We start from the raw sequence: 19,556 nt of genomic DNA, 5'->3' as shown, positions 1-19,556 counted from the left end.
GTATCGTGATTGACCGACATCTCTAGCGATGCTGAAAGACAACATCCGACGCCAATGCCTCACCATAACTCCGGACATGCTTTACAGTGCTGTTCACAACATTATTCCTCGACTACAGCTATTGTTGAGGAATGATGGTGGACATATTGAGCATTTCCTGTAAAGAACATCATCTTTGCTTTGTCTTACTTTGTTATGCTGATTATTGCTATTCTGATCAGATGAAGCGCCATCTGTTGGAAATTTTTTGAACATTTGTATTTTTTTTGGTTCTAATAAAACCCCATGTCATTCCAAGCGTGTGTCTAAATTTGTACCTCTCTATCTACATTATTCCGTGATTTATTCAGTTTTCAAATTTATACTGACTTTTTGATCACCTGGTATATTAATTTAAACTATTAACTTTCCCTGTTTGTGTGTTCATGTTACTTAACAGTGATGTTGCTGTTAGCTGACTACATCACATGTCCTATGCTCTGAATATCCACTGTCGTTGGCTGGCGAGATCACGTGACATGAGCTATTACTGGCTTACAAAAGCACATCACAATCTCGATTTCAATTATTCGGAAAGTAACATGCTGCGTTGGGTGGTAATTCCAATGTTGTTGTTGTTGTTGTTGTTGTGGTCTTCAGTCCTGAGACTGGTTTGATGCTGTTCTCCATGCTACTCTATCCTGTGCAAGCTTCTTCATCTCCCAGTACTTACTGCAACCTACATCCTTCTGAATCTGCTTAGTGTATTCATTTCTTGGTCTCCCTCTACGATTTTTACCCTCCACGCTGCCCTCTAGTGCTAAATTTGTGATCCCTTGATGCCTCAGAACATGTTCTGCCAACCGGTCCTTTCTTCTTGTCAAGTTGTGCCACAAATTCCTCTTCTCCCCAATTGTGTTCAATACCTCCTCATTAGTTATGTGATCTACCCGTCTAATCTTCAGCATTCTTCTGTTGCACCACATTTTGAAAGCTTCTATTCTCTTCTTGTCCAAACTATTTATCGCCCATGTTTCACTTCCATACATGGCTACACTCCATACAAATACTTTCAGAAACGGCTTCCTGACACTTAAATCTATACTTGATGTTAACAAATTTCTTTTCTTCAGAAATGCTTTCCTTGCCATTGCCAGTCTACATTTTATATCCCATCTACTTCGACCATCATCAGTTAGTTTCTCACCAAATGCAAAACTCCTTTACTACCGTACTTTAAGTGTCTCATTTCCTAATCTAATTCCCCCAGCATCACCTGACTTAATTTGACTACATTCCATTATCCTCGTTTTGCTTTTGTTGATGTTCATCTTATATCCTCCTTTCAAGACACTGTCCATTCCGTTCAACTGCTCTTCCAAGTCCTTTGCTGTCTCTGACAGAATTACAATGTAATCAGCAAACCTCAAAGTTTTTATTTCTTTTCCATGGATTTTAATACCTACTCCAAATTTTTCTTTCGTTTCCTTTACTGCTTGCTCAATATACAGGTTGAATAACATCGGGGAGAGGCTACAACCCTGTCTCACTCCCTTCCCAACTGCTGCTTCCCTTTCATGCCCCTCGACTCTTATAACTGCCATCTGGTTTCTGTGCAAATTGTAAATAGCCTTTTGCTCCCTGTATTTTACCCCTGCCACCCTTAGAATTTGAAAGAGAGTATTCCAGTCAACATTGTCAAAAGCTTTCTCTAAGTCTACAAATGCTAGAAACGTAGGTTTGCCTTTCCTTAATCTATTTTCTAAGATAAGTCGTAGGGTCAGTATTGCCTCACATGTTCCTATATTTCTACGGAATCCAAACTGATCTTCCCCATGGTCGGCTTCTACCAGTTTTTCCATTCATCTGTAAAGAATTCGCGTAGTATTTTGCAGCTGTGACTGATAGTTTGGTAATTTTCACATCTGTCAACAGCTGCTTTGTTTGGGATTGGAATTATTATATTCTTCTTGAAGTTTGAGGGTATTTCGCCTGTCTCATACATCTTCTTCACCAGATGGTAGAGTTTTGTCAGGACTGGCTCTCCCAAGGCTGTCAGTTGTTCTAATGGAATGTTGTCTACTCCTGGGGCCTTGTTTCGACTCAGGTCTTTCAGTGCTCTGTCAAACTCTTCACACAGTATCGTATCTCCCATTTCATCTTCATACTCTTCCATTTCCATAATACTGTCCTCAGGTACATCACCCTTGTGTAGACCCTCTATATACCCCTCCCACCTTTCTGCTTTCCCTTCTTTGCTTAGAACTGGGTTTCCATCTGAGCTCTTGATATTCATACAAGTGGCTCTCTTTTCTCCAAAGGTCTCTTTAATTTTCCTGTAGGCAGTATCTATCTTACCCCTAGTGAGATAAGCCTCTACATCCTTACATTTGTCCTCTAGCCATCCCTGCTTAGCCATTTTGCACTTCCTGTCAATCTCATTTCTGAGAAATTTGTATTCCTTTTTGCCTGCTTCATTTACTGCATTTTTATATTTGCTCCTTTCATCAATTAAATTGAATATTTCTTGTGTTACGCAAGGATTTCTACTAGCCCTCGTCTTATTACCTACTTGATCCTCTGCTGCCTTCTCTACTTCATCCCATAGAGCTACCCATTCTTCTTCTACTGTATTTTTTCCCCCATTCCTGTCAATTCCAATGTATACTTTCATAATACGAAAATACACAGCACACATATTGCTGCACATCAGTGATATTTCCAAAAAGGTGCCTTTTTCCCTGAGTTTTGTTTTCAAAAGTGCCAGGAAATTCTACACCTGTGTATAAAAACCATTACCATTCAAAGGATTGATAAGGGAAAATATACTGTCATTTAACACGGAAAAAGCGTGTTTTCACCCAGGAGAAAGTTTTTTTTAACCGGGAAATCCTTGAAAAACCCGTTTTTTTTTCTTTTTTCTCCCCCCCCCCCCTCTCGTTGTCTTCATATACACCCTGAATGTTGCATTCAAACAATGGAAAGTCCAGGTTGGAATAACAACAATATGGAGAGGATAGATTGCTACTTGCCATACAGAGGAGTGTTGAGTAGTAGACAGGCACTATGGAAAAGAGGAAGTCCTTCTTGTGCAGTAAAAAACACACACACATGAACACAAGCACAACTCAAGCACATGGCTGCTGTCTCAGGGCACTAGAGCCTGACTGCAACTGAGCATGGCAGAGCAGCAGTGAGGGATGGGTGGTGGGGGTAAGGGGGAGGCATGAGGTGGAAAGGAGGAGGGCTAGGGGTAGCAAGGTGCTGGTGGGGGAAGATGCTACTGCTGCGTGGTGGAGTGTGCAGGGACTTGATGGGGTCAAGATAAGACTTCTAGGTGTAGTGTCTAGAATCTGTGCTGGGGAGGGAGGGTGGAAGTAGAGGAGGGGAAAGGACTTGTAGATGCATTGGTGGGATAGACATGTGTAGCATTGGAGTGGAAGCAGGGATGAGGATAGTTAGGTGGGAGACGTGGACTAGAGAAGGTGTAAGCCAGGGAGGTTACAGGAAGAAAGGATATGTTGTAGAGAGAGTTCCCACCAACACTTCAGAAAAGCTAGTATTACTAGGAAGACTCCATATGACCCGGGCTGTAAATCACACATTAAAGTGAAGCGCATCACATTGGGCTGCATGTTCAGCAAATGGGTTGTCCAGCGATATCTTGGCTGCAGTTTATCAGTGGCCATCATGTGGACAGAGAGCAGTTTGGTTGTGATGCACATTTAGACAGCGGCATGCACACATAACGTGGTCACTTTCACAGATAGCCCTGCCTCTGATGGGATAGTAGATGTCTGTGACAGGTTTTACTCAGTGGTGGTGGGAGGATGTATGGGACAAGTCTTGCATGTAGGACTATTGCACAGTTATGAGCCACAAAGAAAAAGGTTGGGAGCAGGGGTGGAGTAGGAACGCACAAGGATATTGCGTAGATTTGGTGGGCAGTGGAGTACTACTGTGGGACTGGGGAAGAGGATAGTGAGGGGGGATATTCCCCATTTCAGGGTATGAAACAGGTAGTCAAAACCTTGGCAGAGAATGTGATTCATTTGCTTCAGTCCGGGATGGTACCAAAACACGATAGGAATGCCCTTTTGTGGCTGGATAATGGGTATGTGGAAGGTGGTAAGTGACTGGAGAGAGAAGTCACAGGATAGCTGTTTCTGTACAAGGTTGGGAGGTTAATTTCAGTATGCAAAGGCCTCCGTGAGACTCTTGGGAAATTTGGAAAGGGACTGTTTGTCACTACAAGTGTGATGAATCTGGATGACCAGGCTGAGTGGAAGGGACTTCTTGGTATGGAATGGGTGGCAGCTATCGTAGGTGAAGTATTGTTGGTGGTTCTGATGTAGCCATCCTTGAGGTGGAGATCAACATTGAGGAAGGAGATGTGTTGGGTTGAGGAGGACCAGGTGAAGTGAATCAGGGAGAAGGTATTGAGGTTTTGGAGTAATTTGGATAGGGCATCCTCACTCTCAGTCCAGGCTCTGAAGATGTTATCAGTGAACCTAATCCAGATGAGGGGTTTGGAATAGTTTGTGGTTTAGCAGGCTCCCCCTATGTGATCCATGGGATGGTTGGCATGGGATCGTGCCTATTGTTTGTAGGTGATGCCTTCAAAGGAGAAGTAATTGTGGATAAGGATATAGTTGGTCACGTTTATTCGGAAGGAGGTAGTACATTTGGAGTCATTTTGGCATTGAGAAAGGTAGAGTTCAGTAGCAGCAAGGCCATGGACATTGGGGATGTTAGTGCAAAGGGAGTTGGCATCATTAGTCATGAGCAGGGCACCGGATGGTAAAGAGACAGGAACTGCGGAGAGTTGGTGGAGGAAATGACTGGAGTCTTTTATATAGGAGCATAGGTTATGGGTAATAGGCTGAATGTATTGGTCCAGGAGAGCAGAATTTCCCTCTGTGAGGGCACTGTAATCAGCCACAAGAGGGCATCCTTAATGGTTATGTTTGTGAGCTTAAGGATACAAGTAAACCCAACCACCCAGTAAGCCCTTATGTGGCTGGTTACTGTGCCCCCACAAACAGAATCTCTGCTTTTATGGACCAACACCTTCAGCCTATTATCCGTAACCTACCCTTCTATATAAAAGACGCCAATCATTTCCTCCATTGACCCACTCAGTTGCTGTTCCTTTACCATTCGATATCAGCTTGTTACTGTCGATACCACCTCCTTTTACACAAAAATCTCCAGTGCCTGTGGCCTTGCTGCTATTGAACACTATCCTTCTCCCTTGCCGTTATAACTAACAATATTCTCACCCACAATTAGTTCTTCTTTGAGGCATCACCTATAAACAAATCTGTGGTACAGCAATGGCCACCTTTGGGCTCTGTCCTATGCCAACCTTTTCATGGTCCAGCTAGATGAATCATTCCTAACCAACTTGGTGAGGATGCCCTACCCACATTTCTCCAGAACTTCAACACCTTCTCCTCTATTCATTCCACCTGGTCCTCCACTACCCAACAAGCATCCTTCCTTAATGTTGACCTCCAACTCAGGTATGGCTGCATCAATACCTGTGTCCGCATCACATCTACCAACCACCATCAATACCCCCACTTTGACTGCTGCCACCCATTCTGTACCATGAATTTCCTTCCATACAGCTTGACCATCCATGGTCATTTCACATCTGTAGTGCCCAGCAGTCCCTCTCCAAATTTGCCAAGGGTATCATGGAGACCTTCACAGACTGAAATTACCCTCTCAACTCTGTCCAGAAACAGATAACACATGCCTTCTCTCTCCAGTCACCTACCAACTTCCACATACCTACTGTCCAGCCACAAAGTTGCACTCCTCTTGTGACTCAATACTTCCCAGGACTGCAGCAGCTGATTCACTCTCTCTTCCAAAGTTTCAACTATCTGTCATGCCCTGAAATGAGAAATGACCTCCCCTCTGCCATACCCTGTTCTCCACAGTGATATTTGCCACCTATCTAACCTATGCAATATTGTTTTCCATCCCTACTCCAGCCCTGCTCCCAAGCCTTTGCCCCCATGGCTCATACCCCTGCAGTAGGACTAGCTGCAAGACCTGGCCCATAGATCCCATGACTGCTGTCTACTCCAGTTGTGCCACAGGCATCTCCTGCCTTGTTGGAGGGAGGGCTACCTGTGAAAGCAGCCATGTCATATACAAACTAAGCTTTAACCACTGTACCAATTTCTACATGTGCATCATAAAACAAGTTGTCTGCCCACATGAATGGCCACTGAAAAACTATAGTTAAGAGACAGCTGGACCACACAGTTACTGAACATGCTGCCCAGTGTTGTGTGCTTCACTTTTAAGAACTGTTTCACAGCTCGTGCCATCTAGATTTGTACTAGCAGTATCAGCTTTTCTGAGTTGTGTCAGTGGGAACTCTCCCTGCAACACATCCTCCGTTCCTTTAACTCCCCTGGACTAACCCTTCACTGGTCCCTGTTTCCCACCTACATAACTCTTTCTTTGCTCCCACTCCATTACTACAACACGTGTCTGTCCCGCCAACCCACCTACATGTCCTCCCCTCCTCTACTAACCCCCCCCCCCCTCCCAGGTCCTCTACAGCACAGTGCCCTGAGACAGTGGCCGTATGTGTGTGAATTGTGCTTGTGTTTCCATTGCAGAAGAAGGACTTTGTCTTAAAGCTTCAATATATGAACAGTCTTTTTCATTGTCTCTGTCTGCTACTCAACACCACCTCTATTATGGTGAGTAGTAATTTGCCCTTTCCATTTTGTTGTAAATGTTACCTGCAGATGGGTTCATTCATTCTGTGTAGAGATTTCTTGTCGAGTTTGATCTTGATAGAAGTTGAAGATGCGAAGTCAGTGATGTATATATTTCACTGATAATATATGACTTATAAATATGAATGGTCTTCAATGGAAATCATTGAAACAAAGACGTTTTCTGTTATGTTGAGAAGTTTTCATGAAATTTCAGTCACCAACTTTCTCCTCCGAATGTGAAATTTTTTTGATGACTTGCACCTACTTATTGTGACGGAGTTTCGGGGTGGCTTGAAGTGGGTGAGAGATTCTGCACCAGAGACATGTATGGAGGCAGCAGAAGACCCTTTATAGTTTATTATTTACAACCATTCAGTCTCCTTGGCTGAGGCTGTTGATCTCTGGGACCTTGATGAGCAAATGAGCCTCTTGGTGCAACTGTCCTTGCACCACCATCTGTGCCAATGGCACTGCATAACAAGGATCTCCTAATACTGTGCCAGCCCCCATGGTCATCTTGTGTAACTGAGCATGTAACAAACTCAGCCATGGAATCTGCCATTGTCCTGTAGAAGATGGCCTAGTGACAGTAAGGCAACATTGTGCTCTGAACTCCACACCAGAGGATATATGGCTATGGCTGGCTGCATCAGACCACAGCAGCGCGGAGGGGAGGCGGCGTCCTTGGATTGAGGTTATCAAAAAAGTTCAGAGAAGGGCATTTGTGTATTATTGCAGCATCAGGGGAGAGAGTGGCCAGTATATGATAAATGAAGTTTAGGTTGAAGTCATTAACAACAAAGACTTTTTCATTGTGGCAAGATATTTTCATGAAATTTCAATCCCAAACTTTCTCCCCTGAATGCTAGATATTTTGTAGACCCCCATATGCATAGGGAGAAATAGCATTGTGGTAAAATAAGGGAAACCAGAGCTTGTTTTGAAAGATTTAGGTGTTCATTTTTTCCATGTGGTATTCCAGAGTAGAACAGTCCAGAAATAGTCCGAAAGTGCTTTGATGACTGCAGTACCAGGCACTTATATGTGAATAGGAGTGTAATGATGTAGACATAATCCTAATGTGGCGATGAAACTGAAAGAATTTTATCCGAGAATATCACTAAAATAAACCAAGTTTCAAATTTGTCACCTGTTGTTAATAACATTAATAGTTTAGTAATCAGATTATAAAAACAGAGTGGTTAAACACGTATGCAACTGATACATGTTTGTTGTGCACATATATTCATTACAGCATTTCAAATGAACTATTTGGAGACATTATGTTTACTTTTGTGCACTGCTGGCAGTATTTCAAATTTGGACAGAATATGTGCATTGTATGACTGCGAATGTTATTTTGTCTGTCGTAATTTGTACCACTGTAATAATGGCTTATTTTTATTCTCTTTCAGATCACTTTGGACTCTGGTGCAAGTCAGAAGTTTGTCTGCTTACTTAATGCAACACTAGAAACTCTTTCACAACTTCTGGAGATAGCAACTTTGCATGAAGGAGGAAGGCTAGCAGAAGAAATTCTTTCATACCTACGTCTAACAGTGATTATAGCTCCCACTGCAACTGTTAAATGTGTTCAACAGGTAGTAGTTTTTTCATGTAAAATATTAATTATTTTTTTGGTGAAAATGATCACCAAAATGAAACTACTATTAAATACTGATAGATGTTTTCCATTAGTTTTATACAATTTTAACATTTGTTCTTAATTTGTTGTTTAGTTTGAAAACTGATGCATTAATATCGAAAAAGAAGGCTTGTTTATTCCAGTCACTTCATTTATTGCACTATTGTCTTCCATTTTTCAGCTTTCACATTATACACATAACTTACTTGTATGTAAGATGATTTTTCCCATTATATTTTCACACCTTGTACATCATGCTATATGCACATCCATTGTCGGACCTTTGTAACCCCACAGAATGAAATCTCTTGTACATTAAATTCAAGCAAACTTTATTGTTTTCTGTAATTCTCACTATTTATTTAGTCTTATAGAATTTTGTTGTTGTTGGAACAACCAATGATTTTTCAAGTCATGTTAAATTTATGCAGAGAAAGATAAGCAGATTAGTATTTAAGATCAGGAGAAACTGTTCCCAGTTCAGTTGATACAAATGCTTTAACCAAGTCCTAACTTTCACAAGCTCAAGATTCTTTTTCTGGATGAGAGCAAATGAAGAAATTGGAGGATATACAACAACCAAAAGGGTTTGGGTCTGGATTTTGCAAATTAAGATGACACGGAGGGGTGCATGAGCTGCTTCTTAGCCAAAACTGCACATTAATGAAAGCAAAACAAAACATTTTAACCTCTCCAATGACAGCCAGTGTGACAGCATGTTATCATTCAGGTTATGTGTTGTGGCTGTTGGATGCTGCAAGTGAAATATTGGCACTGTGATGATGATGATGATGATGATGACGATGATGATGAGTCCCATACTTCTTTACAGAGCGTAGGGGAGCGACGCGGGAGACCTGCGTTGCCTTACTAGGCAAGGTCATAGTGGAGGTGGTTTGCCATTGCCTTCCTCCGATCGTAATGGGGGTGAATGATGATGATGAGGACGACACAACAACAACCAGTCATCTCGAGGCAGGAAAAATTCCTGACCCCGCCGGGAATCGAACCCGGGAACCCGTGCTCGGGAAGCGAGAACGCTACCGCGAGACCACGAGCTGTGGACATTGGCACTGTATTTGTTTGAATTATTGCAAATGACATGGACTGAGATGAAGAGCGCAATTGGCATTCTAATGCAGAATCCTGCATTATGTAGGATCTTATTTCCGCAATACTGGCAGAAATAGCCTTGGTAACTTGGTTCTACTGTTGGTGCTTGCCATCATTTGGAGTGGTATGAGAGGGCAGTGTGCTACAAATTTGTATAATTTTCTGTAACACTTATGATGCTGAGGTCTTAGCTGTGTGCCACGCCATGTTCGCTAGCTGATTCACACTATTTTCATCAAACTTTCAGTGGCTATAGAGTAAGTTTCATGTGAGATATATGAACAGAGCAAGTACAGTATGAAACGTGGAGCTGCACTGAGTATTGTCAGCTTCCGTCTAGCATGTAAATTTGTTTGTTCCTTCATATTTGAAATAACACTCTCATTTACAAAATGAGGGAAAAAATCTAAATATTCACAAGCCTTATCAAGTACTTGTGTGGCACACCATGGGCAACAGTACGTATATGGAGGATATATTGTTTTCAGGATGTTGATCTAGCATTGCAATGGAAAGACAAGAGGGATAGATGGATGATAACTAGCAGGCACACATTAGTTACCACAAGGGAAGGTTATTAGAAAATGAAACCAATGGCAGTGCTGGATTAAAGAAACATAAAGCTGGTGAAGCTGAGGATTACATACTAACTTCCAGAAAAAGAAGTTTGTGAAAAATTGATTTTTGCTATTTATTTAGTTTAAGCATCAACAGTAGAACCTAGTTACCAAGGCTACTTCTGCCATTGTTACACTGTTAACTGAAGTGTTTAGTTGGTTCTGTTCTTGATAGGTAACACTTAAAAGACATTAATTACACTTTTTTCACATCATTCATACCTACATAAATATCAACTATTTATCATTAAGAATCACAGTGTGGTAAAGTTTGCAACATGGGGTGACACACAAACGTACATTACACTCACTACGCTTATGTGAGCTGTCTTTCATCCCATGTTTCCCTGTGATGTTCTTCTGCTTCTCACTAAACACTACACATCATCTACATGCTTTCTTCTTCATTTCTACCAGTTTCATACAGTTTGGAAAATGTTTCTGTACAACCGAGCGATCCATGAAAAACCACAGTTGCCTCTTCTCTCTGCAAGACTAATGCAGCCCAGATCTCCTTTATAAACTTCGGAGTGCTCAGTTTTATCACATTCACTCAATAGTGCAACATTTAAGCATTGGATGCTGCTGTAATTATACTGTGGAAGCCAGGCAATCTCCACCAAGTCACTGTTTTGTGGTCAGGTGGTCCATATGAGAGACCCTAATGAAAAAGTTTTGCACCAGCTTTATGTTTGTTGTAATCCAGCACTGCCACTGGTTTCATTTTCTTGTTACCTTCTCTTGTGGCAACAGGCAGCACTGAGGATGTGTGCCTGGTACTTACTATCCACTCATCATTCGTGTCTTTCCACCACAATGCTAGCAGATAATTTTTACGACAAAAAATTATTCACCATTCTTGAGTTTTACCCTCTCTGAGAGCCTTGGGCAATCCTTTTCTCTTTTGAATTACAGTTCCCACAAGATCAGTGTCAGCTTTAGCCAATTCTTCAGCTAGCTGAGCAATGATGTGGAATCGGTCAACTTATACTTCGTGGTTCTTATCTTGGAGTGTGCTGAGCAGTTGCTTCACTACTGTAGAACCAGTGTTGTCCAGGTTATCATCCCTTCCATGGTAAACCTCAAGGTTGGATATGTAGCCAATTTTGGATGCTGCTAGAATGAATAGCCATATTTACTCGGCTAATTAGCCATATAAACTTTGAAACCTATACACTCCCTGAAAGGACACATATCTTCATCAGTGATCCATGAACAATGGCAGTTCATGCAGCTCGAGACATGGATGGGGATTGCATTGTTGCCAGTTGCAAGCGACAGTTGCAGTAAGTGCACACAAACACATGCTCTGTGCTTGAAGAAAACGTGCGAACTGCAAATTATATTACTCACTTGCTTGTGCAGAATTTATCACTTACTACCACCCTCAGCCATGACGAATCGCAACAAGCGGAATAAATATTCACTATTAACTCACTAGAATTATGTTTAACACCCACATTGGCAACAACATTCACCGCAGACCACAAGAACACTACTGAACGCTTGTGGGCCATCAGAGAATGCGTAAAGTAGATATGCAGAACAAGCCTGAACATGACTGCCATCGCTTGTGGCTCCAACTCTAGTGCTTCATCTGGTTGATAACTTTCTTTGAACTTATTTACGAAGGCATCCAAAAGAGGCCTAACTTGATGAAAGACACTGAAGTCTACTCCATCTTCCTTTTTTTGCTCTGTGTTATTTATATAAAATGTCGACAGAATATTAAAAAATCCATTCCTTGGTATAACGTTGGGGCAGAAACTGCAGTTAACCACTGGATTACTACAAAAATGACTGGCCATACTTGGCATCTCACTGATCAACATGTGGAGGATAATAGCCAGAAATTTCTTTCAGAATTTGCCCCTAATTTGTTTTGTGCTCTGAGTATGGTCAGCTTCTGTCTAGCACGTAGGTTTGTTTGTTCCTTCATATTTGAAATAACACTGTCATTTACAAAATGAGGAAAAAAAATCTAAATATTCACAAGTCTGATCAAGTACTTGTGTGGCACACCATGAGAGGCTGTAAATACCAAAGTGTTTGGAGTTTTATCCACTTAACTCCCATCATCCTTTGAATCGTTACTCAGTCTTGGTCTGTTTGATGTTGAGTGGCTGGGTCCACAGACAATGGTGAACCTTCATTTTACATTGAATATGATTATGAAATTATACAGAATGTTGCAGAACCAATCGCTTAAAATTTTACGTTCTGTATTGATTTAGGAAGAAATTAGACGTACTAGGACTCTGGTTATTGTCTGGTATTCCATGATCACTGTCACTATTGAAACCCAAAAAAAATTCATCATCCATAGTCTCAGCGAGTACTTCTTTAATAATTTTTTTGAACTTTTGCATCATTATCACATGCCATTTTGATTATAAAGAAGATAACAAGCCAAAACCAATAATAGTGGCATCAAAAACAATGACAGACAAATAACAGAACACCATAGAACATCTAACAAACAAACAACAAACATAAGCAAATTGTTTCAAAAAAATATATATTGGTATATTGCTTTACCTTGTTATGTCCTGTGATCCAGTGCTAAAGTGATGAACTAAAAGCATTAGAGAACCTATGGGTTTTAGCAGGAACAGTAAAATTATGTTTGAAACGCAAAAGGAGCATGGAATGCTATGCAATGGAATATTATGGTGGCACATTTTCTTCTTTTCCATGCACGACATAATATTACGCCAACTGCATGGTGTTAACAAAGAATCAAGCTGCTTAATGAAATGAGTGTCCATTGTGTGAGAATGTGGAATGATGGAAGATGTTTTACGCCTTGGTTTTACGTCACAATTTATGCATCCTGTGATATCAGAACGGGGTTCAGGTGGTTATAAGAAACTGTCATTATTAATTATTGGTATGACAATCATTGACAACACTGATGTCCATCTGACCCAACACACACCTCTTCCCTGTCAATACCTTATAACCAGTTGTGACTAAATTTCATAAATATTGCAGCTGTTTCATGAGCCTGTAACAGTGAGATTTATGTTTCCTATTTATTTTTAGTTTTTTCCTCAACTGTTGTTAACTGTGTCCATTTTTGTGAACTGTTAAATCTTGGAACATTTTGTGTGTTTTATTATTTGCTGTTGTGCAGCTAACATTTCAGGTTTTGTAGATATTACTTTGAAAAGCTTTTGCAGAAATGCTCTGAGTAATGAGTACTTTTTGCTTTGTACATGTAAACAGCTACTGAAATGCCTGTTTGGTACAAATCTAAGCGCACAATGGGAGGATGCAGATGAGAAGAAATTTTCTTCAGCACCTCTTGGCTCTCCGGTTCCTGTCTCATCTGATGGATTTTACAGTAAATGTTTTCAAGCAGCGTACCGTTGCCTTACGGATAATATTGCATCCCCTTGCACAAAGACAGACAAGGATGAAGTGTCTACGTAAGTTTTATGTAAATTTCTTATTCTTTTATTTTATTACATTTTACAGCCCTTGTCTTACTGTCCTCATAGGCCATAAAAGGGAAAAAAGAACATATACTGTTTAATATATGCAGTTTTGTTGGATCACCGTCTTACAAGAACGAAAACATGGTCCAAGCAGATTGTGATCTCTTTATTGTGTGTGCTATTAACTAATTTTGACTGTTGGTCATTGCCAAGCACATATCACAAGCCTTTAGTTTACTGAAAGCTACTTTTGTATGTCAAAATGTTTGTTAATTCTTATTGTTAGTTTTAAGGTCGAAAAGGGTAAAGTCACTCTGAAACGTGTCCACAGTGGATAACTTCAATAACACATGACTTCATTCTTTGGTAGGAGGTCCCTCCAAGTGAACTGCTCACTACTTTGGTTGATGAGTTTGGAGGGAAATAAATAAGAAAAAAAAATTTTTTAATTTTGTGAATTATCTGGACTCAAGCCTCAGTCTTTTCTTTTCTTTTTCTTTCTTTTTTTTTCTTTTTTAATTGAGCTGTGTATTGATTTTATGCAACATTTTTAAGAGCTCACAGGGCAGTACAAAGTTTTATTGTATGTGAGAGAGGGGAGAGGGTCATTCAATTGCTAGTCATTGTTCCAAGCTTCATTCCTCTGTAGGTCTGACTGCATTCTCCTACAATTTTAGTCATTACTACTTTCCTATGTACATCATGATCATCATCATCACCTGCGAATAATTTTGTCTAGCTGTCTATGTCATCCATTTGATCATTTGTTTGTATGTCATGAACTGATAATTGTAGTTTATCATTGCATTGTGAGGCTGCCTTTGCATCTGAGGTTTTTTGCCCCTTTAAGAATAGAATGTTGATTCCTGTATCCAGGAAGTCCTGAATCCAGTCACAAAGCTGGTTGGATGTTCCATAACCTCATGTTTTGTTTACTAGTTCACATTATAGACTGTATTGAATGCTTTCTGAAAGTGTGAAGTATGACATCAATCTGGCATCCATTATCTACTGTCTTGTGGATCTCATGAATAAACTGTGAGTTTTACTATACTACTGTTTGTGGAGTTCATGTTGATTCCTACAGAGGGGACTTTTGTTCACTAAATATGTCATAATACTTTAACATGAAACATGTCCCACAGTTTTACAGCAGATTGCTAGTAGTAGTAGTAATAGTAGTAGTAGTTGTAGTAGTAGCTTTATTCATCCGTAGATCTCTTTTTACAAGGATATAGGACATGTCAAAGTATTGTTGCAATAGATTCCTGTAGTTAAGTACATATGTCTCACAATCTTTTCTGAAAGGGTGAGTGATCTGTAACTTTTTCAAACCACGTGGAAAACACATAATTTCTCCAGTGCCATTTGACAGGTTGCAGCTACAAGGGAAATAAGTTCGTTTGCATTATCTATGTAGAAGTATCCAGGCGTGTCATCACGCCAGTTGCCTTTCCTTTGTTGAGTAATTTTATTTGATTTGTCTTCTGTGGGTACTTACCTCCATATCTTTCAATTGGGCTTTTATGTGATGGATGAAAGGAGGAACTGTATTAACATCTTTCAGAGCAAAACAGTTTTACGATATTGAATCCATATTTCCACCTTCTCTATGTCATTCTCTATTTGGATACCATTGTGGTCTCTGAACCTTCTATTTACAAATTTTATGGTTGTCATGTAACAACAAAATTTTATGGGATTTTTTTTGGATCAGTAGGCATAATTTTGCTTTCAAATTCATTGGATGCATCTCATGTGCTCTCCTTACATTCCTTTTGTGTTTATTCAGTTTTTATTTGTCAAAAAAACTTTCAATTAATTTTAAACAATCCTGAAGCTCGCTCAGCTTTTGTGGAGTCTTTCTGACCTGACTGTAGAATCCATGGCTGGTTATTTCTATCCCTAACAACTTACTTCTGCACATACATGTCTAAAGCGTTTTGTCTAATAACCTCATTGCTGGTGCTACTTAGACCCTGATCTTCCTTCCTTTTATTTCTATACAATTGTGGTTCATACTGTAAAGGTCCATATGCAGTTACACTTTTTCACAATTTATTGTAATCATTTTGTACTTGGATTTGCTACTGTTTGTGTGATCTTTTTGGTTATCCTGTTGCCATATTTACCTTCTTTGTTGCTTTCACAAGACATGTGCTGTAGTAATTTGCTACTACTCTGATGACTTTGATATTGATTGTTTGATTATTTGCCAGTTTTCAATATTAAACAGTGTAGAATGTCATCCAGAAATGTGCTTTGTAAGTAACCACTGCATATATCCTAAATTATTGCATTTCTGTGTAGGAACTGATATTGTAGTTTGTGAAGTTACAGACAATAAATCTTCTGATCATGATAAAATTGTTGAATTTCAGAAAGAGGAAAATGAAATTTCATTATGTATGCATAATTGAATAATGGTCAAAACAGTAAGGGTATAAGATGACTTAGACATTTGGTAATTTCGCTCTGACACAGATATTTTTTAATTATTTATTTTCTTCTTGGACAGGCTGAGTAAGGACGACATGCCAATTTCAGTTCATTAATTGTTGTTGTTTACTTTTCTTCAGAACTCTTTTTGTCTGTTCACTGTGCTATATCGGACAAATTGTTTTCGCTCTCCTCCTTTGAATCCTTCCTCATTCAATACTTATCCCTAAACATTTTTCTGTCATTTGTTTCTTCACATTTTATATTATTTCTTTTTCTAAATCCTTTTTCTGTTTGTGGATACAATTTTCTGTTGACTTTTTATCACACTAATATTTGAAGGTTATGGTTAATAATAGTCGAGGGGCATGAAAGGGAAGCAGTGGTTTGGGAAGGAAGTGAGACAGGGTTGTAGCCTATCCCCGATGTTATTCAATCTGTATATTGAGCAAGCAGTGAAGGAAACAAAAGAAAAATTCGGAGTAGGAATTAAAAACTATGGAGAAGAAATAAAAACTTTGAGGTTCGCCGATGACATTGTAATTCTGTCAGAGACAGCAAAGGACCTGGAAGAGCAGCTGAACGGAATGGACAGTGTCTTGAAAGGAGGATGTAAGATAAACATCAACAAAAGCAAAACGAGGATAATGGAATGTAGTCGAATTAAATCAGGTGATGATGCTGCGGCAATTAGATTAGGCACTGAGACACTTAAAGTAGTAAAGGAGTTTTGATATTTGGGGAGCAAAATAACTGATGATGGTCGAAATAGAGAGGATATAAAATGAAGACTGGCAATGGCAAGGAAAGCGTTTCTGAAGGAGAGAAATTTGTTAACATCGAGTATAGATTTAAGTGTCAGGAAGTCGTTTCTGAAAGTATTTGTATGGAAGTGAAACATGGACGATAAATAGTTTAGACAAGAAAAGAATAGAAGCTTTCGAAATGTGGTGTTACAGAAGAATGCTGAAGCTTAGATGGGTAGATCACATAACTAATGAGGAGGTATTGAATAGAATTTGGGAGAAGAGGAGTTCGTGGCACAACTTGACTAGAAGAAGGGATCGGTTGGTAGGGCATATTCTGAGACATCAAGAAATCACCAATTTAGTATCGGAGGGAAGTGTGGAGGGTAAAAATCGTAGAGGGAGATCAAGAGATGAATACACTAAACAGATTCAGAAGGATGTAGGTTGCAGTAGGTCCTGGGAGATGAAGAAGCTTGCACAGGTTAGAGTACTATGGAGAGCTGTATCAAACCAGTCTCTGGACTGAAAACCATAACAACGACATGGTTAATTACTGTCATGCATTCAAAATCAATGTCCAAAAATTACTGTCTTCTTTTTCTCGGACTTGTCCAAATGAACAGAGGCCACATATACAGGGTAGGGCAAATAAAAGGGGCCCAGGGAACAGATTTCCAGGGTACAAAGAAACAGTGCAGATGAAAGTAAATACAGTACTAATGTGATTATAGAAAATGCTGAAATTGACCAACATTCATCTATTGGCATTTTTGGGACCTGGTCAACAAGTTCCTGAAGGCGGATTGGAGATGGATTGCTGGAATTGCTGCAGTCTTATCTGACTTAAAGTTCTGCTACAGTTCTTGAAGACTATGAGGTTTGACGCAATACCCTTTAGACTTGAGGGCTCCCCAGGTTAAGTAATTGTACACTGACAGGTCAGGTTACTTGGGTGCCCAGCTAGGGCCGTGATCAGACTGGCCGACAACTCTGTCAGCCATGTATATTGCGTAAATGTGCTCTAAGGTTCGGTCAGCTGTATGGGCAGTAGCTCCATCCTGTTGGAAGTAACTGTAGGTCTTCTCCTCCCCCGTTAATGCTGCCACAAATGGATTCAAAGTGTTGGAAATGTAATGTGCAAAAGTCAGGGTTTGATGAAAGAAGACGAGACCAATGATGTGGCATGTTGACACTGCACACCAGACCCCAAACTTCTGATCATCCAATAGTGTTTAATAGAAGTTATGTGTATTCTCCACTGCCCAGAACCTGTGATTCTGTGAGCTAACTTACCCACTCGGGTAAAATGAGACTTCATCAGACATAAATGAGAGATCCATGTCGAAGCCATTCATTGTTATCTTAATGAATAGTCACTCACAAAACAGGAGGTGCTGAGGGACATATGATGGGTTTAATGCATGAACAGTAGACACTTGGTAGGGATTCGCGTACAGGTCCAGGTAGAGTATTTGTTCGCATGATCGATGTGATGTTCTGATCTTTCACGCCAGGTTGATTTGGTAGAACTCTGAAGCATTTTTTGGTGAACTGCAGCTACATTTTCTCGTGTGCAGGCATGTTTCGGAATGTTTTTAGACTTGTTCAAAACAGAGCCTGTCTGGCACCATTTTCAGACTAAGCTTTGCAAAGACACCATTAAACTTCTCAGCAAACAACTGACTGTTACCATGTAACTTTCCACCATGAATACCTGCTGCTCCACTCTTTGCACTGCTCCACTCACACCGATCATCGGTAAAGCCCACGCTATGCTCTGAACCAGTGTAGATCACATGGCAGGCGTACATGTAGTGTGCACACCACAGGGTGTGGTTATATGCATATACTCACATCCAGTTGTATGCACTTGTCCAAGCCACTTTTATTTGCCCATTTATTATGATGATGATGGCCATTGATCCCTTCTGTGCAGATGCACACCAAGGTCAAACCCCTATGGGAATTTGCAAGACACAGTGAGTAATGAGGCTAATAAGCAGGGCACTGCATTGGTAGTGTGTGGTATAAGTTGAGAATTTGGGTCTGACACGAGGCGTGCTAAGGCAGTCCATGCAGTTATGGTGACTACTGTGACCGCATGGCGCAGTGGTCAGTGCATCTGCCTAGTAAGCAGGAAATATGGGTTTGAACCCCAGCCTAGCACAAATTTTCAACTTCCACCATTGATTAAAATCAATGCCTTTTGGCAGCTAATGTCTTCATTTCCTTTGTGTCTTGATTCATCATTACTTTGTAATTTCCAACTTCCCGCAATTTTTCATGAGCCTAATATTTTCCTAATAATTTTCTTAGATATTTTCTTACTACTGTATTTCTTATTTATGTGTACTATAATGCCTTATTTTTGCATTTCAGACAGGCATTTTTTACTGTAAAGGACTTTAGTTATGATTTATGCTCTTCCCATTTTATGAGGTGTTACCCAAAATATCCAAGAATTTTGTTGCAAAAATCAGAAAACTATACTTACATCCTAATGTCCTTCAAAGTAGTCACCTTGGGAATATACTTAAATCCTAATGACCTTCAAAGTAGTCGCCTTGGGAATTTATGCTACAATTCTAGCATTGTTCTCATTTTTGGAAGCATTCCTGGAAGTCCGCAGGGTTAAGGGTGTTCAGTACGCGGTACAATTCCATTTGGACATCTTCAGTTGAGTCAAAATGTCGCCCTTTCGGCATGATTTTCATCTTTGATAACACGTAGAAGTCGCATGGGGCTAGATCTGGCTAATAGGGAGGCTGGTGGACCGTTGCCATTTTGTTTTTGGCCAGGAATTCTTTCACAATGAGTAATGTGTG

The 19,556-nt window shown here is 40.1% G+C and overlaps 1 protein-coding gene across 1 annotated transcript in view; it reads left to right on the top strand.

Annotated features, from left to right (window-relative positions):
* Nucleotides 1-19,556, top strand: part of LOC126253366 (huntingtin-like) — a 549,449-nt gene that overhangs the window by 226,457 nt on the left and 303,436 nt on the right. The window contains exons 20-21 of the mRNA XM_049954640.1: nt 8,144-8,329; nt 13,332-13,534. Coding sequence (XP_049810597.1) covers nt 8,144-8,329; nt 13,332-13,534 — 389 coding nt within the window. The remainder of the gene's footprint in view (nt 1-8,143; nt 8,330-13,331; nt 13,535-19,556) is intronic.

The sequence above is a fragment of the Schistocerca nitens genome, chromosome 4 (genome assembly GCF_023898315.1).
Source record: "Schistocerca nitens isolate TAMUIC-IGC-003100 chromosome 4, iqSchNite1.1, whole genome shotgun sequence".
Lineage (NCBI taxonomy): Eukaryota > Metazoa > Arthropoda > Insecta > Orthoptera > Acrididae > Schistocerca > Schistocerca nitens.
Note: the sequence above shows the minus strand (reverse complement) of the source record. Positions and strands in the feature narration are given on the sequence as shown.